General features: G+C 61.4%; 1 protein-coding gene across 3 annotated transcripts; it reads right to left on the reverse strand.

The window, feature by feature from the left end:
* Positions 1–727: 727 nt before the first annotated feature.
* SOCS7 (suppressor of cytokine signaling 7) lies at positions 728–21,335 on the reverse strand. 3 transcript variants are annotated; one of them, XM_066981462.1, is made up of 10 exons: positions 20,344–21,335; positions 15,760–15,824; positions 13,089–13,193; positions 12,222–12,323; positions 11,247–11,377; positions 10,669–10,837; positions 7,945–8,073; positions 5,305–5,440; positions 4,860–5,017; positions 728–4,566 (listed from the first exon to the last, which is right to left on the reverse strand). In XM_066981462.1, the coding sequence occupies exons 1-9, from the start codon at positions 21,258–21,260 to the stop codon at positions 4,897–4,899; spliced, it is 1,875 nt and encodes a 624-aa protein (XP_066837563.1). In that variant the 5' UTR covers positions 21,261–21,335; the 3' UTR covers positions 728–4,566; positions 4,860–4,896. The 3 variants fall into 3 exon arrangements, with proteins under 3 accessions (XP_066837563.1, XP_066837564.1, XP_066837565.1); XM_066981463.1 differs by lacking the exon at positions 12,222–12,323 and having other exon boundaries at positions 20,344–21,334; XM_066981464.1 differs by lacking the exons at positions 12,222–12,323; positions 13,089–13,193.
* Positions 21,336–21,726: the final 391 nt, after the last annotated feature.

Genomic DNA, 21,726 nt, shown 5'->3' on the forward strand with positions numbered 1-21,726 from the left:
GCCCCGCACGGGCCCCCCCCCCCGCCCGCCGGGGAGCGGCGCGGAGGCGGCCCCGGGGGGGGCTCGGCCGGGCTCGGACCCCCCCCCCCCCTCCCCGGGACCCCCCGGGACCCCCGGCCCCGCCGAGCCCGGGGGGGGGGCGGGCAGAAGAACGCGGCTTTGTGCGGGGGCCGCCGGCGGCTGCCAAGGAGCCATGTTGGGGCGCTGCCAGCCGGGGGCCGCCGCACAAAGGCGCCTTGTGGGGGCACGGGGGCGGCCCCCCCGGCCCCGGCACGGCCCCCCCGGCCCGGGGCTTCCCCGTCTGCAGCCCCGGAGGGCGACCCCAGACCCCCCCCCTCCCCCATCTCTCCCCTGCAGCCCCCCCGGCTCGGGCAGAGCGGGGCAGGGGGGTCCCCGCTGCCAGCCCAGCCCCCCCGGGCCGCCCCCCCCCGCCGCCCGTTGTCCCCACGGGCTCCCCCCGGGATTCCTCTCCCCCCCCCCCGCCCGCCCCAGCCCCGTTCTGTCGCTCCGAGCCTTTGATCGGCAGCACGGGGGCGTTCAAAGCGCCCCAGCACCGGGCGGGGGGGGGGTGGGCACGGGGCCCCCATCCTGCAGGTGTCCCCCCCCCCCAGACAGCCCCAGCCCCCCCCCGGGACCCCCCCCGTCGGGCTCGAGGCACCACGCAGCACCGAACAATTTCCAAATCGTTTTATTTCAAACCCCCGCTCTCTCCCTTCCCCCCCCCCCCCCCAACCCAAAAACCCATCGGTCCAAACGACGATAAAAAGGAGTTACAAACACAGAGGTCAGCCCTCCCGGCCTGACAGCTTACAAAAACTGGGAACTTCACACCAGCTTCCCCACGGGACCTGCAGCGGTCACTAACGGCTCCACGCGAGAGGCCAAACATGCCTATTAATACAATATATACAGACAAACCCCCTCTGGAACGACCCCCAGGTACAGCCAGGCTCCCCCCCCACCCCCAAAAATAACCAAACACACCCAAAGTGCATTTGTCATGTTATATCAAAAAACATTTCTTCTTCTGAAAGATTGGCCTGCAAGTCTGTTCTTCTTTTTTTTTTTTAACCATTTAGTAACTTTTTAATATAGTTTATGAAAATAAATTATACAGCAACTATTTTAATAAATTAAGCGCACACACACAAAAAAAAAAAAAAAAAGGAAAATTAAGCAAAGCTGCATTTCTACTGGAGGTGGTTCCCGGCCGGGAGCCCCCCCGGCCCCGCGCCTCCTGCTCGCCGCGCTGGGAGCCGCTGCCCTTCGCTCCTCGCCCCGGCTCCGTTTCCACCTGGGAGCCCCCACCCGGCGCCGGGCGCTGCCCCCCAGCTTCCACCAGGGATTTCCCAAGTAAAACCAGGGGGCGGGCACCCGGCCCCCACCCAGCCGCCGAGGGGCAGGCTCAGACCTCTTGGTGTAAAGCCACGCACGTGTCAGACGTTAACTGCACGGAAGCGAGGCCGAAGGCTGGAAGGTGCCTCCTCGGGGGCCCTGCTGCCGGGGAGCCCCCAAAGGGCTCCCCCCTAAAGGGCTCCCGGCCTCGCACTGCCCCGGAGCATCACCGAGCCTCCTGGGGGGGGCACGGCCTCGCACTGCCCCCAGCTCCCCTGCCTCCCTGCACGTGCTCACACGGAAAACACTTCCATGAGAAAAACACCTCCGGGGTTTAAATTCGGACGGATGTGTGAGGTGCTGCGTGCCCGGCCGGACAGGACGAGGTTTCGGGGTGCTCAGCCCCCTTCTGCTCCCGCCCCAGCAGCACTGGGGCTCGAGGCTGCCCAAACCACGCCGAACTCTTCCCCTCCCTCTGGCCGCGAAAGGAGATCGATGCTGAGCTGAGGACGCCCACGCCAACACAGCGCCCTGGCACAAGGACAACCGCACCAGCACACCGAGGCAGCCCCGGTCCGTGCTTTTCAGGACTCGGGCAGCGCCCAGCAGCTGCCCTGAGCTCGCTGTGCTGTGGGACCATCAGCCCCCCCCACGCAGGGCGTTTTAGGGACACGGGTGTCACGGAGCTCCTGATGGACACACGGGGGCTCTCCCACCCTGCCGCCGCTGCGGAGCGGGTTTGTGCGTTTTTGTCCCCAGCAAGCCCAGCGAGGGCACAGCCGGCCCCATGCCCCATCCCAGTGCTGCTTCTCCCCCAGGCCGGCCGTTCCCCTTCCCAAACCCAGGTGCCGTTATTACACCAGCAATACCCAGTCCCCCCCGTACCAGACCAGGGATGGAATGAAAATAATGCTGCCACCGCCACGCCTGGGAGACACCAGCCTGTGCCCGGCTGCAGCAAGGGGGCATTCACAGCTCCCCCAGGTCAGGCAGCTGGCCAGCAGGTCACAGCCACGAGGCCATCGCCTGCCCCATGCCATCGTGTCCTCATCTCTGGGGTCTCCTTTGGGGGGAAAAGCTTTGCAAGAGACATTTGCATCGGGCACACTCTTGCTTCGCTGGCACGGTGTAGGACACTTGAGGCATCAGCCCAGCCACGGCTGTCGGGAAGATTTTCTGTTCCAGCATACGGATAAGTTGGAAGATTCAAATCCTCAGCACATGAGGAGCTGAGATGCAGCAGGGCCGGGTGCGCTGATATTCAGGTTTCTGATATTCAGGTTTCCCGTGCACAAGGACACGGGTGCTTCCCCCCGTTGTGCTGTGCGTTGGTCGGAGCAGCTGCACTTTCTGCAGGCTGATGGCTTGGAAGGAGCTGCGGGTCTGCAGCGGGGGGGGGAACACGGCAAGGGCTGCAGAGGGACAAACGCAGCTCCCCTGCGCAGGGAGGACGCGGTAGCTGTAGACCAAATTAGTTCACATTTCACCATGGGCTGAGTGAGATATGCCACCCGGCACGGTGTGGGGCAGCCACCCCGTCCTGATACCCGACAATGCGACGCAAAGTCAGCAGCGGGTAGCGTCCGATGAGGTATTTCTACAGATTCTGAAGATTAATTATTGGTTTCATCTGGAAGCCAAATCTTGTAAAAACCTTTTTTTCCCAAGACTGAAAGCGAGGCCAGAGGTGGTGGTTAAGAAAGGGAGACCAGGATTAGTTAGCACCCTTTGCAGCAGCACTTGGCATAGGCAGACAATCAGGATTTTTCAAGGCTGCTTTAAGATCCACAGGACTGTGTCTAATTCAAGGACATAGATCATTCTGCGGGGCACGAACAAAGTCCCAGCAGCTCCCGAACAACTGCATCCGGCTCACAGGGCACTGACCCCATCTGCAGACCCAGGCCACACACAGCATCGCATTTTCAGGTCACACGGTTGCAAGATGGGATGTTTCTTTCGCCCAAGAACACAGCCTTGTTTCAATACCAGAGGAAAGCTTGAGACTTCTCAGCATCGCTTCGGGCAAACTTTAAACTTCACCATGAAATGCAAACTCTTTGCAGTTGCCGTGACGGATGAAGCAGCAGACCAGGACTGAAAGGGACACGGGTGCTGCAGCCAGTGCTAAGCCCAGCAGCTCAGCAAGAGCTGCCGCCTCTCCTGGCGTCCTGTTCCTGAACCGCTGCGGTTCCACGGACATCCCAGGAAGAGGAAGCAGCGAGCTCCAGAAGAACCCTCGGCTGTTCCTTGCTCCGAGTCACCCCAGAGATGCCTCCGTGCCCCAGCAACCACCGATCGGGATCCTTCACGCCTCAGTAGAAAGCCACTTCATTCACAGCTTCTAGAGACAGCCAGCAGAAAGGCTCAAAGTGCACGTCCCAAGGCGCTGCCAGACCGAGGTCACTTCAAGTACCTTTGGTCCACAGGCTGCTGCCAACGTCACAGCGACAGCTTTGCCAGTGAAATCTTCCAGTGTTTGCTCAGGGGAACGACGCCTCCCCAGACGGGCAGCCCCTGCTCCCCGGTGCAGCAGCAACCACTCCGTGTGGCAGAAGGCTCCAGGACATCCGAACGGCTCGCAGGCTTTTCCTTCCTTGGGCCCAGCTTTAAGGCCATCCTGCAAGTCCAGTAGCAAAGCTCAGCTGCCCAGGATGAGGCCCGGCCCTCTTCTCCAGATCCTAGGGAGCTGGGGAGCCGTGCCCCGTGCTCTCCAGAGGCTGCCCTGCGGAACTGCGTGAGATCCTGGCTCGGGCTGCCTCCCAGCAGCTCTCCGGCTGCCTCACCTCCGCAGAGCAGTCCCACCAGTGCCCGGAGCAGGCGATCTTCCCAGAGAGTCCCCTTCTCTCTCCTCACCTCGAAGTTTCCAAGGGAGGATAATAAAATTCAGCCGATGATAAGACAGTATTTCTCATGCTGAAAATAAACTCAAAAAAAAAAATGAAGACATCAAAAATAAAACTTTCAAAAACTCGTACATAGTGCCGTGACATTCTTTGTTCTGCAAGGAGTCCGCGAGCTGGGCTCAGCTGCCTCCGAGACCCCCTCGCCCTCAGCCAGGAGCCGAGACCCTTGGTCCCCTTCTGCTGTGCTTCTTAGGAGTCTTGAACCCTCTTCTCTCTACAAAAGAGCTTGAGAGCAGAAGTCACGCTGCAGAAGCAGGCTTCACCTTCACGTGCCTCGTCCCCACCACCGCCTGACTTGGGCTACTGGATGGCAACAACCAAATTCCTAGTGGGGGAGAGAGAGAGAGGAAAGGGATCAAACAGCCCGCCCGATGTGGCTGAACCCGCCCCAGACCACTCGGGGTTTGGCACAAGAGCGAGCACAGGCCTGTGAAGGTACGAAACAAGCACAAGCAAGCGGCAGAAGCCTTGCTCGTCTCCCCAGAAGTAAAGGAAAAAAGCTGGTGGGAGCAAACAGCATCCTTAGGGAGGATTTCGTCTTTCCCTCGCAATCAGAGGAACAGCCTGATTTAGGCTGGACCCCACGGGACAGCGCACGGACCAGCAGCACGCACGTACCATCAGTGACAGCAACACGATGGGCGAGCCGGCCTCGCTACGTAGAGGATTCGGTCTCCTGCTTCTGTTTGGAGATGAGCTGAGCTTCCTTCAGCGACAGGTACACCTCCTCCTGGGGGTCGTAGTAGTAAAACTTCCGGATGTAGGAGATCAGGGGCCTGGGGAAGGCACGGGCAGGAGCTTGAGCCCCGAGCCACAGCCACGCCAGCCTCCGCAAAGGAACGGGAGCCCGCGCTCCTGGCAGCGGCAGCGGCCGTAACACCTCACCCAGCCGCACCCCTGTGCCCCGCAGGACGTTCATCCTGCTGACCCAAGGCCAAAAGCAAGAAGTCAACCACTCCCTCCCACGGCCCTTGCTGCCGACACACAGAGGTCTTCTGCCTGCCACGGCGAGCGGCAGCCGAAGCCAAAGCAAATTCTCCCCAGCCCAGCCCTCGGGACTTACTTGGGCAGCGGCAGCTCGGGGATGTGGTCGATCCGGACCAGCTGCCGGATCCGAAAGCGGCAAAGGTGCTGAAGGGATTTGACATTGCTGAACCTGGAGACTGGATACAGGAGCTGGACAGGTGTTGGAGGGAGACCTGTGGAAGAAAGAATATTGGAGAAGACTGTGGTGTCAGACACGAACCGCAGCCGGTCCCCAAAGGAAGCGCTGGTCCCTGGGAACCGCAGCTCTCTGCGAGGCTGTGCCCAGGCAGCTCAGCACTGGCCAGGCAAACACGGGCGATACCGCGAGCTATCTCCAGCCTCCCTCACAAGGCTGCAACAGCTCCCTCCAGCTCTCCCCACAGGGCACCTGCAGCCACCAGTGGTACAGCAGATGCAGGACACTGCCTGCTCCTAACCGCCTCGCCCCCAGGACCAGTGGCGAAGAGTCCCCTTATACCAAGAAGCAAAGTGCTTTAGAAAGGACGCAGAAGAAAGCCAAAGGGAAAGGCAGGCAGCGTGACCGGCACGTACGCTTTGCTCTGCATAACCCTTTGGGTAGCTGTATCGAGGCATTAAAAGGCCGGGGATTTGGACAGCTCAAGCTGCGCAGGAGTTGCTCATTCTTGGGGTCACGAGGCTGGGCACAAAGGCAGAGGCGGCAGCAGCCTCGGCAGAGCCAGCTCCCCACGCAGGGAGCAGCCCGGCACGGCTGGAAAGGAGCTGCATCCAGCTGCCCCCCGCCCCACAACCTCCTCCCCCCAAGTTAAGAGCAACAATCAAGCCCACAGAACCAAGAGGTCAGCAGGAGCACCAGAAAGGACCTACGGGAGCTGGGCTCATTCACAGCGTAAGGTTTTATCTGTCTTTACAGAAGGATTCAGAGCTAGTTACACTCTAACCCCCTCCTGCTGGCCTGTCTCTGAGGGCAGTGGAGTGAGAGGAGAAAAGGGAAAGCTCTTCACACTAAGATGGGCTCAGAACTGCTCCAGGCAGCTCAGGAAGCTGTGAGCCAGCTTTTGAGAAAGCAAAGAACAGGAATCAATTGAAGGCTGGGTTCCTCCCCCCCTCCTTATTCTACCAAAAAGGAATTAGCCTCCGGGAGCGCAGCCAGCAGCTACAGGGACGCAGCACGAGCTCTGCACGCTGTGCTGGCCGCGTGCCCCAGCACCAGGCGCCCGCTGGAAACATCCCCCTCCTCTGGGAGGCCGTTAGCGCTTCAGCAGGAGCACAGCACTAACGAGCATGCCGGGGGGATGCAGATCCTAAATATTCTCCCAGTAAAGATCAGGGATCAGCGTGAGACTTGGGTTTTCAGGGATCGAGGCTCAGCACGCAGACGGAGGGGCGCAGGAGCGGCCGCAGAGCCGGCCGGCAGCTCAGGGGGGCTGGCACCAGGCGGCGAGGGGACCCCCGGCAGGTGCACGGCGCCGCTCAGGGGGACTCCTTTTCTCTTTGAAAGATATTTTCTAGAGCAAATCCTTTCTACTAAGGCATTTGCTTGTGGAGCTGGCAAGTCCACGAAGCTCTGTTCTCAAGGGGAACAGGTCTTAGGATTGGGAAGGTAAAGTATTTTTGTATTTTGAAGTTGAAAGAATTTCTTGGAGGCAGGATGCACGGCAGCAGTAGCTTTGCAGCCTTCTCCTCCCCGAAAGCGTGGCCACGTCATAAATCAGCTTCCCAGTTATTGGCCATCTCTGCAGCAGGGGGCAACACTGAACAGGTCTGGGCTATGACTCCAGCTCTGCTCCGATCCCATGGGTGAGCCAGAGCCAGCCTGGAGCCAGGAACATCCCATCCCCTCCCCACCTGCCCCCACCAGGGCCTTGGCCATCTTCTCGATCCTGCCCCTCTCTGCTTCACCGCCGTGCCTTGCTTTACTGCAGCCGCGTTCCCTTCTGCTCTGGTGCTTTGCTCCAAGCATCACCTCTCATCCTCCCTCCAACTCCTGCTCCCCACTGCTGCTCTCTCCCAAGTAAGGGGCGTATTTGTTCAGCTGGCAGACTCTTCCCTCTCTTTCACGCTGGATTTTCAGCTAGCTTTCTGACATGCAATGACAGCTGAGTCAAAACCAGAAAAAAATTGATAAAGACACGGACCCAGTTGCCAGCCTGGCTCTCGCAGGAGGCAGATGTGAGCCCGTTCCGAAGGACCAGACTTTGCTGGATGGGAAAACAAGCACTCTGCAATTCCAGCATCATGCAGTCAAACGTGCTCCAACAAAGCTTCTCAACACTCCCTCGTGCTTGCAAGCACCTGCCTGTGGATGTGCCCTGGCACCACGGTCCCCCTGGGGACTCTGAACCTACAGCATCCATCACTCGAGGCTCACATTTAGCTCCCCACTTGGAAGCGCTCCCACACGCTCGGTTTAATGCCTCTCCTCTCGGCAGCCCCAGGTGGGTCTCAGCAAAGGGAGAACTGGGAAGCTGCAAAGCACGGAGAGGTTTCTCAGCAAAGCAGCCCCGAGACTGGGGGAGGGAAGGCAGCTGGGCTTCAGGAGCCAAGTAACTGGTAGAGGGAGCAGCTTTTTTTTTTTGTAATAGCCAAGCAGCTGATTGAGGGAGTAGACAAAAGCTGAACTAAGCTGGCTCTCTAGAACACGCCAGCAGCTAATCACAGAGCAAGAGTCATCCCCCAGACCCAGCAGGACACTCACCTGGGACCCTGGATCGGAGGAAGTAAAGAAACTTCCCGTTTTTGGAGTGCATGATCGCTCTCTTTATGAACTCCACCACAGACTGGCAGCGGTCTTCGAACTTGGGATGGCACCACAGGCTGAAGGTCCCTTCCAACAGAACAGAAGGGTTTCACGTTACAGGGGCGCTGGTGGCAGGGAGAGATGTGGGACCGATGTTTTAAAGGCCAGGTGACAGCCGCCGAGAGCTGCAGCCCGGCTGGCACCGCCACCTGACGCAGGAGGCACTGCTCGAACGGCAAACCATGGGACTGGAGAGGGCAGCCCAGGGGAGGCAGGGCCCCAACCTGCTGAGAGAACCCTAAGTAGGTTAAAGCCTCGAGTCAGACTGCTCTCACGCTCTCGGTGCTGCAGACACTGCCCTTCTTGTACCGGAGAGCCACCCTGCCTGTTCCCCCGCTTGCCAGAGCGCTGCCCGTGGTCCCCCCGTCCCCTTCTGCCCACAAAACCTCGCCCAAGCCAGAATGCCTTCGTGACCAAGGAGCTACCAAGGGGATCAGGCAGTGCTTTGGCAGAACAGAGCTTCACCAGGAGGAGCCCAACAGGATCCTAGGAGCGATCCCACCAGGCCCGCAGGGGGCAGATCCCCGCAGCGGGCGCATTGCATCGCTCGTCTGCGGGCACCCTGGAACCCGGAGCCACGAGGCAGCGAGCGACTTGTGTCCCTGCACCCACCCTCGTAAAGCACTCGTGCCAAGGAGAAGGTGTAGCTGAACCAGAGGTACCCAAAGTTGTGTTCCAGCCCAGGGACTTTTGGGATGAGCAGCTGCCCCAGCAGCAGCACAGGAAACCTAGAAGAGGCGGTGCTGGAGGATGTCCAGCAATCACGGCCCTCTGTGGGGTGGCCAGCAACCAGCAACAGAGGGCTTACACACTGCTCACAAACTTACAATGCACTTCCTCTCCCCACAGCTCAGTCTGGTAGGATTTACTGGGAAATGGCATCCTCTCACCCCTACCAGGGACCAGTGTGAGAACCAGTGATCCAGGTTAGCACCTGCTAAACATTCGGGCACCAGCAATCTCTGATCTGAATGAGCCCTTACGAGTGGCAAGTAGATGCAAAGGACAGACGCTGGGGGGTTATTGCACAAACACCAGCCTCCGCAGGCTGCCTACTCAGCTCTCCTAAAAAAAGACAAAAATTATGTCTTCTTCCTCTCGAGTACCTGAAACCTGAAGGTCAAGCGTTTATCTCTACCATTCCCTCAGCCCCACCATTTGTCATCTTCACGGTTTATCAGAGTGCGCAGGTCTGCAGTTCTGCACGCTGCTGCAGCACATTCAGCACAAGGCAGGCAGCCCAGGGGCAAGCACAGAGCCACTGATGCAGACAGAAGCACTGGACCCAGGAATGAAGTTCCTGATGCAGTGCCATGGCTGGAAACGCTGCTCCGGGGATGGTGGCAGCACCAGCCTTCACCACGTGCAGCAAGAAATGCAGTTTGAGGGAAAGGAGGGAAGGACACCCGGCTAAGGGAGCTCTGAGAACAAGGACCCCAGCCCCAAAGCAAGAAACCAGACCGGCAGCAGCAGCGGTTTGATCCAAAGCTCAGTCATGAGCAAGCATCCTCTGTGCAGCCGACCTCACATCTCCCCCAGCTGGAAATGCTGCTTACAAGTTCTCTAAGGACAGGGTGATGAAAGCCAGTCCTCCTTATGCAATGGGCAGGACAACTGGCTCTCGACAGGCTACAATTAATGCTGGTGCACTTCCCACCGGAGGGGTTCAAGACCAGAAACTCTGCTGGGTTGATTAGCACTAGCAATGCTAACGGAGGGGGAAGACACAGCGACATCCCCAGAGTAGGGGCAAAAAGGTGGAACAGGTGAGCTGTGCCCTGAAAGGTCACAAACCACTGTTTTCTCCAGCAGACTGCCTGGGAAGCCTCAGAAGCCATTATCTGGCAGCACACCTAATGACAATGCTCTGCAGGCAGCTGTTATTACAGCCTGCCCACCGGGTACAGGGCAGGTGCCGGAGTCCTGATGATGCCCTTCCCTCCTGTGCTGAGCCTTCTCAGGCTTTTTGCTCGGCCTGAGGGCAGCTGCCTGCGCTGGGGTTCGATACGGAAAACCACATCTGAAGATGAGCAGAAAAAGCATGTGGGCGAGGTGAGACGGACCCCATGCACGACAGCGAGCGTGGCAGGAAGAAAGGGTGCAAACACCGCAAAGTTCTCAGAACAAACGCCCACAACAGTGGAGCTAAAACTTTCGCCTTGCACAGAGGGCAGCTGGCACCGCTGCTGAGCATCCCCCGAGCAGAACAAAGCAAGGTGACGAGCTGTGATGTCAACAGATCGCTTCTCATTTCACGGGGAGAGTTCAGTTTGGGGAATCGGACAGCCGTGAACGATGGCTCTCGCTATATCACACCGTCGTGATGCGGGATCTCAGATCTCCCCATCATCATTCTCTTCAAGTTCAGTTTTCCGAAGCAAGGCCTGAGGAGAGGCACGGGCAACTCTTCTATTCCCCGGTTTTTCATTGCTTTAAGGAAACTTGTGCCCAAGGCATAGATAGCAAGGTTAAATGCAGGACACAGAGTGAGGACACATTGCTGCTGCTCCCTCTTTTCTGCCGCATCAGTGCTCTGGGCAGAGATTTGGGACCTTGAGACCAGACTGCCCACAGCCACGGGCCCCAGCCGTCAGCACCCCCAGAGCTCCCCGTGGCTCTTACCTCTGTAGTGCTCCATCCTGGTGTGATGGGTGATGCCCTGCGACCGAAAGCTGAGGCTCAGGATGTAACGGGGATCAGAACTGTCTCGGACCAGGAAGGACCCGTCCGGCTTCCCTTTCAGCTTCATCTCCGCGTCCTCCCAGTTCATCGGTCCCCAGTACCACCCGCACTGCGGAAGCGAGACACGGAACGTCAGCAGACCACGAACAAGGAAGACTGCGTCACCAACTAAAGGCAGCAGTTTGCTATTGTTAATTCACTTCTAACGCCAAAATTTAAGTTTTTGGTTACATTCAGCAGGAAAATAGATGGTTACGACTCGGTGCTTTCTCTTCCAGGAGCGACATCACATCCAGCACCCAGAAGTAGTGAAATACCAGATCTAACCATGACAGTTCTTCCACGCATGAGCGATGCTGTTCTGCACTCACCAAAGACCTCACTGGGAAAAAGGCAGGTGGTTTTCTGGTCCCGCCTTAAACTTTTGTTCCTGGTCAGTCCCAAAAACCACGGCCTAGACCTGCAGCCTTCCCCTCCCGAGGTCCTGTGCTGCCAGCACCCCCCCACGAGGACGTTACCTTCTCCAGCTCCCGCAAGCTGGCTGCGAAGCTGCTCGAGTCCGGCCGGTAGAGCGGGCACTGGAGGTGCGGGGCGGGCTGGCTGGGCGCCGTCTCCATCGGCCGGAGGGGCAAGATCCGCGGGAAGGCGTCTGCAGAGGGAGAAACGGTCCGGGCCACGGTCACCCGTCGGGAGCTCGCCCCAAAACCGAGCCGCCCCGTCCCCCGGCACGCCCGGCTCCAGAGGGCAGGGCAGGAGGAGATGAGGAAGCAGGACTGATGGACAGGAGGACAGCGTCCTCGTGAAGGACACGGCAGGAGTCACCACCTGGCTCCTCCAAGGTGACTCATTCGGAGCCCTCGTCTGCTATTTCCTTAAGCCAGCTTGGAGGGAAGCCAAGGGAAGTGCCAGGTGGCACCAGCTGGAAGGAATTAACCCATCCCAACACCTTAGTTCACAACAAGGGGGCAATTAAAGCCCCGCGGGTCCTGAAGGGCAGGAAACTGAAAACCAAAGGGGAGTTGCATAAGGAACATCCTCCCGTGCTGTTCAGCTGGACTGCACAGCAGGCGGGCAGAGCCCGGGCTCCTGAGCTGAGCCCTGCTCCTACGGCTGCTGTCTGACACTGCTGACACCCAGAGCACACCCCAGTCCACAGCCAGGGGCCGTGCTTCTGCTGAACCCAGGAAGAAGCAGAGAAAATGGGAGATGCTGCACTGAGAATAAAGCTGGCGCAATTACAAGCTTCGGGAAAACAACTGGGGGCAACAAAAGAGCCACAGCACGTGGAAAACAGACAAAGGACCAAGGCCAGGAAACCAGAGCCGTGACACAATGGCACACCATCAGTAGCACTGCACGTCCCTAAGTGGGCAGAGGAGGCAGCACTGCTGCTGTTAGAGTCTTACAGTGCAGCCTTAAAGTTAACCAAGAAGAGCTGCAAAGTCCAAAGCCCCGGAGAACTAAAGCCTTGCTGCTGCTAAAGCTAAGCTGACCTGGGGCATGGGGTGGAGGAGGCGGAGGCAGAGGGAAAGACTGCAGGGAAGACCCCATCGGACCCACTAGGACAGATGTAGGCAGCGTCCCACTGATATCATCTAGGAGAGAACAGAGGCAAGAGACATTCAGAAAACAGAAAGCGAGCGAGCCCTGCACTGCTGAGCAAACCAGCACCGAGCGCTGCCTGGAGCAGGAGGTGGAGCTCTTCTTGGAGAGCTCACGGTGCTCCGCCGGCTCCTGAGAGCAGGGCACTGCTGCGGTGCCAAAGCGACCCGTCCTCAGCACGCTCAGAGGTTTGTGCGCACACACCTGGCGCGAAGGAGTTAGCTCTCCAGCCCAGCTCCCTCCATGCACGCAGCCTGCAGCACAAGACAGGCATTTACAGACGACTTCACAGGCACAACGCTGCCCCGGCACGCGGGATGCGCACGTCGGGTGCTGCTCACCGAGGCTGACACGTGCTAAGCTCAGAGAGGAGCCTCCTCCAGAGGAGGGTGCCGAGCAGCCGCGCCAGGCTCCCGGTGCCATCCTCCCCAAAGCCTCCCTGCCACAGACTGAAGCAGGGGAGGGAGCCGGCCTGGGCAGGCAATGGGAGGGAGTGAGGGATGTTTTTGTGGGCAGCCGTATCAGAGGAGACACCGCGAAATCAGCACATCACGTCCCACCTCGCACGGCTCCGCCACAACCCTCCCCTCCTGCCCGATCTACAAGAAACACCGACACCACCAGCAACAGCAAGAAGTCCTGCTGGGGCAGGGGGAGCAGGCAGCGAGGCCCTGCTAGGGCTCAGCAGGGGCAGACAGACAGCTTCTGTGCTCCTGGGCAGACACACGGACGGGCTCTCGAGAGGCACGGTGCCGTACCTAGCAGGCTGAGGCTTCTTCGCGGAGGAGGCGGCGGAGTTGGAGGGTGAGGGGAGGTCAGTCCTCGCTGGGAGATGTCCACGTCCACTAGTGACACTGTTTCACCTGCAGGTTGGCGGAGCGAGACTGTTAGTGCTGCACCTCCCGGGCACGCAGGGGGAGAGGGGAAGGGGCTGGGACCCCTGCCCACGAGGAGTAAGGGAGCGACGGACACCGGTCCAGCAGCAGGCGATGGGGAAGCACGGAGCTCCCGCAGCGCTCCTCACCGACGTCCAGCACTGGCACTTGATGGGAAATGGTTTCGCAGCCCTACCCTGCTGATACACAGCTATGAAATAATGCGCCTATTAATTCCAGTTGGAGTTTGCCTACAAGCAGCCAATCTAACAGAAATACCTTTTATCCGGCAGGCCACGAAGGTGCCACCTGGACAGGCCTCTACATTAAATTGCTGGAATTCACCTAAAGGCTCCAGACCCAGGACACTGGTTTGGGAAAATGACGATGCAAACTGAGATGTCTAACGAACTAGTAAAGCCTAAAATTAATCTAAATTCATGGGAGAAAAATGAAGCCATGAAATCAAGGTTAAACCATCAGTATCAGACCAACACAGAAGTGAAAGGAAACCAGCTAACTCCTGAAGAGAGGACTGAGCGGTGTTAGCACAGCCAAGGAACTTTCCAAAATAAAAAGTCTAACCCAGCTGTCACAAACCACTAACCAACACCAGAGCACCACACACACCTGGGCCATGGTCCCAGGGACCACAGGATTCGGCTGTGTCAGGCTTCGACTCCTGGGGTTAGGGCCCCAATTCTGCTTCAGATGGAAAAACTTCCCCGGCCTCTCGGTCAGTACCTCCAGGTATTTACCGCACAGGGCAGTACTGACTCAGCTTCCTCCTGCCCGTAGAAGTCCTATCTACTAATAAGCCGCGTTACGAGGGTTATTTAGGCCGGGTTATTATCCGCGGCACCTTCTCCCTGGGGGACCGATGGGTGTGGGTGCACACGCATGCATGCAGCCACCCTTTCATTTCCACGCCCTACAAATGAAGCAGCCACGTAGGCTGGGAGCCTTCGCCTCGCACAAACAAAAAGCGATGGGACCAAGGGGGGCTGCAGGAGCCCAGCTTTCAAACCCTTCCCAGCACAGCAGCGATGGCAGCTACGTGCACCGACAGCCCAGCACGCCTGTGGAGGGGGCACGGAAGGCACGGACCTCTGCTGGCCCCAGCTCGGCCCTCGCGCTGACCTGGAAGCAAGTCACCAAGAACCCCAAGCAAGCTGGGCCAGGCATTTGAGTCCTACTTTGGCAGGCCCAGCCCCAGAAATCCTCCACACGGACCCCAGCTGGGTCAGGCCGAAGTCACCAACAAATCAAAGCGATTAAAGGGCAGGCACGCTGACGCTGGGGATGCTGGCACGGCCCTCTGCAAAGGAAAAGCTCCTGGAGGACACTGCCACCACTCCACCGACTTGCAAAAATTGACATGAGCCATTTTAAGAACGTTTAATAGGATAAGCTAGCAATTACATCAACCTCGCAGATTTGGAGCAGGAACTCGTCCACTCCATGCTCTCCTCTCTGTTAAATATTCATTTGAAGCCAAGACACTCAGCACGCACGGCCACGTAACGCCTGTCACCGGGAGGCACGAGAGCCACAGATCTCTGCCCGCAGCTTCCCCTAGTGACAGCTGACGGTGTAGGAGCAGCTTTTGCTTCAACCAGCCTCGATTTGCTGAATAAATGCATGTGACACACACAAAACCAGTCACATCTCGCAGGGAGCATCCTCCGCATGCCGCCCCGCTATCGGGACATCAGCCGAAGCAGTACGAGAACGGAGAAGACACCGGGCACCGGCACGGCCCGATCGCCCCCGAACGTCTCCATCTCTGCAGGGCTGAAGGAGCCGCACGGAGCCACGAGACCCTGCAAGTCCTCAGCCCTGCAACAAGCCTCTCAGCGCGCGTTCGCTTTGTTCCTGAGCTCTGCGACACCGCGGTGCAGCTCTGCACACCCGACTAATGCTCACTTGTGCCCTTAGCCCTCCTCTCCGCGAGCTTTAAGGCAGGACTCGCCCGCAGAGGTCCTGAGCCCCGCAGCTGGGGGGGCTCTCGCTGCCGGCCCACACCCACACCAGGCACATGACGGTGACAGAAGGCTCTCGGTATCAGCCGCCGGCAGAGCAGGACTTCCCCCTTGTGCCATTTATAAAGCAGCCAGCTTCCCCCGGCAGAAAGAGGAAGGTCAGAAAGCAGCAGGAAGCGGGGAGAGGGGAAGCACGCAGAGAACAGACGCTGCGCGGGGAGGCGCTGCCCCACCGAGCGGTTTCAGCCCCCTCGGGCCACCGGAGGGGAGCACAGGCACAGCCCCTGCCCCACAGGGAGCTCCCGAACCGCCAGCGCAAAAAGCCCCCGTGGAGGAAGGAGCCTCGCCTCTAGCACAGCTCAGACCTGGGTTTCAACAGAAGAAACTGCAAAGTGCTGACGTGAAACGTCCCCGTTCTCTACAGCTCCTCTCGGTTCGGGTTTGAGGCCACGCAGGACACAGGAGCTGCCCCCAGGGTCGCAGTGGAGGAAAGGGGCAGGCTGCCGTTACACGAACGGAGCAGTGTGCGTAGCAAAATGGCAGACCCAACCGTACACGACTCAATTCCTTACCTGTGAAGAGGGGGCTGAAAACAACCGGGGAAAAGGCACTTTGAGTTCTTGTCAGTCTGTGTTTCCTGTTGGAAATAAAAAAAAAAAAAAACATCATGAATAGGGATGGGGAGACTCGGTGCATCCCAGAAGAAGAAAACACCGTTTGATCTCCCAAACTGGGAGAGCCTTCACCATGATTTACAGAGGTTCGAGACAGCTCAACGCCGCGTGTTTATGCGACTCCTAGAGCAGCGTGTTGGCTTAAGTAGGACAGTCAACCAGTAAAGCTAGGTCTCCATCCTGCTACTAAGCAAATCTCTAACTAGGTAATTAATAAAGTCTTTGGAAAGGAAAAACCCCAAGCAAGTATCGTAACCGGAGCCAAGCGGCTGTTTCACAACAGGCACCACACCATTTCTCCGGACCGGGCATTGCCAAACGCCTCAGACAAACAGGTTGGGGCCCTGCGCAACCACGGGCTGTGCCTACAGCCAGCACGCCGAATGCCCTCGCGCGGCGTTTGGAGGATGCCGCCTCCCCGAAGCGTTCCAGGAGGCGGCGAAGGGCAGGGAAGCTGAGCCTGGAGCATCAAGGTGGATGGAAACGGCTGAAAAGGCGCCTCCGACGGGCATCCGAGAGCACCTGTAATTCCTCCAACGCCTCCTTCCCAAAACAGCGATTTTATAACGAGGCTGGAGCCACCCCTGTGCTCTCCCCACGCAGGGAACCAGCCCCTCCAGCACCCTCCCTGCTGCAGCGCCAAAGGGCTTTGTACAGACCTGGGCAGAGGGAACGCCGGGGGGGGCACAGGGCACGGCAGACCCAGGGCGCGAGCCCACGGCTGGGGTGAGCAGGGCAACGCGGCCCGCTGCCGGGCCTCGGCACGGAAAGCGAGACCGGAGCTGTCCAACCTCCGCTATTTCAACCCAAAAACGCCGCTTAGGGACCACTCCGGGGCTGGAAGCACCCTGGGGCCAGAACCTCACTTCCAGACGAGGAAAAGAGCAAAGCTGAAGGCAAGGGAGGCTCCGGTGCCGCGGATTCCTGCCCAGGGTCCTCCCAGCCCCCCGGTACACCGGGACGCGTCCGTGCTGGCTCGGACAAGGTCACCCCAAATTACACAGCACGGCCTCACTGAGCCGGCCGGAGGAACCGGTCCCACTGCACGCGGTTGGAGCGGGGACCCAGGGGAGCTCTGAGACCATCCCCATCCCCTTCGACGTCGTCCCAGCGGGCCCCACGCCCCAGCCCCGCTCCCGTCACGGCCTCCGGAGCAGGCCGGGCACGGCTTCAGGGAAAAGCAGCTCTGAGCAAGGGCTCGCAGCGCTCGGAGGGATTGCGCTGACCTGACACAACTCAGCCAGCCTGCAGGGAGCAGGGAGGCGAGCTCCGGCCCCGTACGGCCGAGCAGCACGGCGCCACGTGAGCGCACCGCAGACGGGTGCGCCCCGGCCCTTCGCAGGGCACCCCGAGTGCTCCTCGTCTGCGGCTGAGCTCCAGCAACGTCACCGGGTCACGCAGCTGTGAACAAACAAGTAACGCTGCAGGACTGCCAATAAAAGAGCTGAGAAAAATTCGACATCTCGATATACAAAATCCCACTGAAATGCCTGGAAGTGTTTCCATTTCAAAGCTCTCGCACCTACTTGAGGGGTAGTTTTTTCGCCCTCAAAGGAGAACAATTCACCAGTCACCAGCCACACGCGCTCACAAAGTCACACTGCGGGCTAGCAGCAGCTAACCCTATAATACAGCAACTGCTCTGCTCCCACATCCTAAAACAGAGGGGAAGGAGCACCGCCGGCACTCCGCTGTTACCAAAACAGCCACATTTTATGCCAGCATCTTACAGCCAGCGACAGATTTCTGCGATTTCTCATTTCTAGCAAGCTCACATCTGCAGCAGGGTGAGAGCAAGAAGCAATTCACGTGGACTGAACACTCCACGGACAGACACGGGACCGGGAGCGCCTTGAGCGGCAGCAGACGGGGATTTCGGGGTCACCCGCCGGGCCCAGACTGCAGCAGGGACACGCTGACGCAGCCCATCCTGCAGCAGTGACCGCAGGCAGCCTTTTAGCATGTCACAGGTCTTGTCCACCAGCCGGCTACGCGCTACTTGAGGTGTATTATATGGAGACATTAATAAAACCAAGGTCAGGCCATCAATACAACCATGGATACACCACCACCTGCAGCTCAGGGCTGCCTGCCCTGGCCCCTGAACTGCTGCAACCCAGCACTGTCCCCCAACCCTCCGTTTGCCTCTGCGGTACAAATTGCTTCAAGAAGAGCAGTTTCACAGCTGCAGCCTTGAAATCCTTACACCCTGGGAGAGAAGCCTCATGTTCCACGTTCAGTTTCCAAGCCTCTCGCATCTCAGAGCCCGGCCACTGACTCCAGCCAGTGGGGCCGCTTTGCTCTGAATTGCATGCGCACGCAGGAGGCAGAGCTGCCCAGCGCTGCCTCGAGGCCTGGCACTGCGGGATGCAGCTCCGCACGCCGGGAGCTGGCTCTCAGCGACGCCCGGGCACAGGCAGACTAACCCACTGCAGGCCAAGGGCAACGCTTGCCAGCAGCACCCAGGGGAGAGCCGCACGCGGGGAGCGGGCGCTCAGCAGCACAGACTGCTCCTTGCCGACCTTGTTCCTGTTAACAGGCGGGGGACGGCCAACACCGAGCGCAACCTCCAGGTCCCACCAGTGCTCCGCAGAACAGAAAGCGTGGCTCAAGTAACCCGGACCTCTTCAGCAGGAGGGGGGCTCCCAAAGCTGGAGGCAGCGGAGAAGTCCCTGAACCACAACAGCTGCTGCATCAGGCACCTTGAACTAACCTTTGTTAAAATCCTAATTAGCACAGCAGTTCCACGACGCTGGAGCGTGAGAAGTCAGCACTTCCCCCAGCAGTGACCATGAAACTCTCCGACAAAAGGGAAAGCCCAGGCAGCGCCACGGCTCTCCCCTGCTCTGAGGAGAGACGTAACCGCCAGCCTTCCACCGCCCGAGCCCAGCGCGGGGAAGTCCTGAGGACTCCTCGCTCTTGTCGACGAGAAGAGCGAGGACTGAAAAAACCACAGGCGCGTTAGCAAAATACTATGTCGTTACAGGCAACCTGGCACACCGCTGGTGGAGGCACGTTTAGGCGTTCGTGGGAAACGAAGCCGTGTATAAAACCAAGGCACCCTCCCACGAGGCAGGAGGTCACACTCGGATGCTCCGAGCAGCTGCGGGCCAGGGGCCGGTGCGGACGGGGCTGTCCCACCTCGGGAGCCACCTACCCTGCTGCAACGGGGAGAATTTCAGCCTCACTGCCCCCACAACGGCTTCACGGCCGAAGCACCCGGTGAGCACAGACCCGAGCTCGGGGCCCAGCCTGGCTCCGCGCACGCCTCGAGCCCACACCAGAGGCACGCTGCCCCAGGAGCCCCGCAGGAGGAACACCAACCCCAAAGTGCTCCAGGTCCATTCAATCATTTAACGCTGCTTCCAGGCCGGCCAGAAGCAGGCGTGCAGCCCTCAGATGGGTCCTTTCTCCCTGCCTCCCGCGAGGAGTTTCACGCCAGCTGCTGGAGGTGCTGCGGGCAGCAGGCTCTGCGGCAGGGCCGGGGCTGGCACAGCACCAGGGCACCTCGCCCTCTCCCGTTGGCATCGAGCAGCTCACGGCCTCCGCAGAAACGCTCCCCTTCGGCCTGTGCCACCAGGCTGGAACCGGGAGCACACCACGGCCGGGCTCACACACCAGCGTGAACGACTCAGACCAACGCGATCCAGAACCCGCGCAGTCCCCACGCGCGGCAGGACCGAGCCACGCGCCCTCGGCCCTCGAGAAATAGGGGCCAGCTGCTAAAAGCAGCCACAGGACGGAGGCGCTGCTGCAGAAGGTCCTGGCGGTGCCAGGCAGCGGCTCAGCGCCCCGCGCAGGGCCAGCTGCTGGCGGAGCCCACGAGCCTGGTGGCTCCGCCGCGCGGTGACGTGCCCTCCCGTGACAGCGCCCGTGCCAGCCTGCCGGAGGAACGGGAGCCACCGGCAAAGGGCAGCTTTCAAACCCCACGCTGGACGAACGCTGCGGGCTCTGAGCCGCGCAGCTGGAGCCAGAGCAGAAAATCCAAGCGAGAAGCCGCCGTAAAGCCCCACGGCACGGCCAGCCCCGCACAGGGGTGCCAGGATCAGGCCCCCAGCACCTCCTCGGGCCTCACCCTGCACAGCGGGCTCTGCCCACCAGCACCGAGGCTGAAGCCTGAGTGCCGGGCTCGTGAGGCTCAGGAAACCAGCAGGGAACGGGGGCTGGCACCGGGAGCCCCCGGGCTGCGGCTCAGCATCCCCAGAGGCCGCTCTCGGGGTGCACTTCCCGGGGGCTGAGGTCCCCCACACCAGCACCGCCTCCACCAGGTGCCCAGCCGGCCCGGTGCTGCTCCCCCAGCCCGAAGAGCCCCGCTCCCCCCCGGGCCCGCCTCTGTCCCGCTCCCCCCAAGAGACCCCCCCCGACCTCCCCGGTCCCGCAGCCCGGCCCGGCCGTGAGCACCGAGCCCAAGTCCCCTCCGGCCGCCACCAAACCGTCGGGAGGCCGCTGCCCGCTGCCCCCCCGGCCCGGCCCGGCCCGTACCTGCCCGCCTCCTGCTCGCGGCCGCGGGCCCCGCACACGTCGGTCAGGCTCCCGGCCGAGGCGGGCAGGTCCCCGGCGCGGCGGCTCCCGGTGGCGGCGGCGTCCCCCGCGGCCGAGCCTCCGCTGCAGCTCTTGGTGCGGAAGAGGCGGCGGAGGCGGACCCGCAGCGAGCCCTTCCTGCAGCCCGCCCCGGGCGGCGGCGGCGCGGGGCCGGGGCCGGGGCCGGTCCCGCTCCTCCCGTTGGCGCGGGCGGCTCCGCGCGGCGGCTCCTGCCCGTCGGGGCTGCCCGGTTCCTCCTCGGAGCCGCTGCCGGCCTCGTCGGGCTCCAGCGCCTCGAGCACCAGCAGCGCGTCGCTCGTCTCCTCGGCGGCGGGCCCGGCGGGCGGCGGCGGCCCGAGGCACGGGCAGCCCCCGGGGCCCTTGGGGCCCAGCCCCGGCGGCCGCAGCCCCAGCGCGGCCAGCTGCAGCTCCAGCCCGCCCGGCGGCCCCCAGCGCCCCGCCGCCGCCGCCGCCGCCGCCGCCGCCTTGGGCTCCAGGGCGCAGCGGTGCCGCGGGCACAGCAGCTCGGCGCCGCCCGCCGCCGGGCCCTCTCCGCCGCCGCCGCCCGCCGCCGGGCCGCCCTCCTCCGCCTCGCCGGGCCGCCCCTCGGCCGCGTTGCGGAACACCATCAGCTGCGGCGGCGGCCGGGGCCCCCGCGGCGCCCCGCCGCCCGGCAGCGCCACCGCCGCGGCGGGGAGGGGCAGCGGCAGCCGCCCCCCGCCGGGGCCCGGCGGCCCCGCGCCCGCCCCGCCGGTAACGGCGCCGCCCGCCGCGCCCGCCTCCGGCGCGGCCCCATAGCCCAGCAGGCGGCTGAGCACCCGGTACGAGGCCGCGGCCGCCGCCGCCGCCTCCCCGTCCCGCAGCTCGGCGCGCTGCATCGCTACGGCCGCCGCATGGCCCGGCCCGCAGCGGGACCCCCCCGCCGCCGCCGCCGCCGCCGCCGCCGCTGCCGCTCCCTCCTCCGCGGCGACGGCCGCCGCCGCCCCGCCCCCGCACTTCCGCCGCCGGCCACGCCCCCTGCCCTCCGAAGCCACGCCCCCTGGGTGAGGCCACGCCCCCTCGCGCCCCCGGCACGTGCAGGCGCGGCGGGAGCGGGGGGTGGGGGGGGGCCGAGGCGGGTGCTGCGCGGGGCAGTGCGGGGCTGCAGCGATCTGCACCGATCTGCACCGGTCTGCGCCGATCTGCACCGATCTGCACGGCTCTGCACGGCTCTGTACAGCTCTGCACGGCTCTGCACGGCTCACTGCGGCTCTGCATGGCTCCTGCAGAGCTCTGCGCAGCTCTGCGCAGCTCTGCACGGCTCCTGCACGGCTCCTGCATGCCTGCTGCACGCCTGCTGCACGG

Source organism: Anser cygnoides, chromosome 22, assembly GCF_040182565.1.
Source record: "Anser cygnoides isolate HZ-2024a breed goose chromosome 22, Taihu_goose_T2T_genome, whole genome shotgun sequence".
NCBI lineage: Eukaryota > Metazoa > Chordata > Aves > Anseriformes > Anatidae > Anser > Anser cygnoides.

Bases quoted from the DNA above. Each gene is read 5' to 3' on its own strand.
- SOCS7 (XM_066981462.1), bottom strand. From the start codon at position 21,260: ATGCAGCGCGCCGAGCTGCGGGACGGGGAGGCGGCGGCGGCGGCCGCG. The intron at 13,194-15,759 runs GTAAGGAATTGA...GCCAACCTGCAG, and splicing joins TTTCAGCCCCCTCTTCACAG to GTGAAACAGTGTCACTAGTG. The intron at 8,074-10,668 runs GTAAGAGCCACG...TTCTGTTGGAAG, and splicing joins CAGGATGGAGCACTACAGAG to GGACCTTCAGCCTGTGGTGC.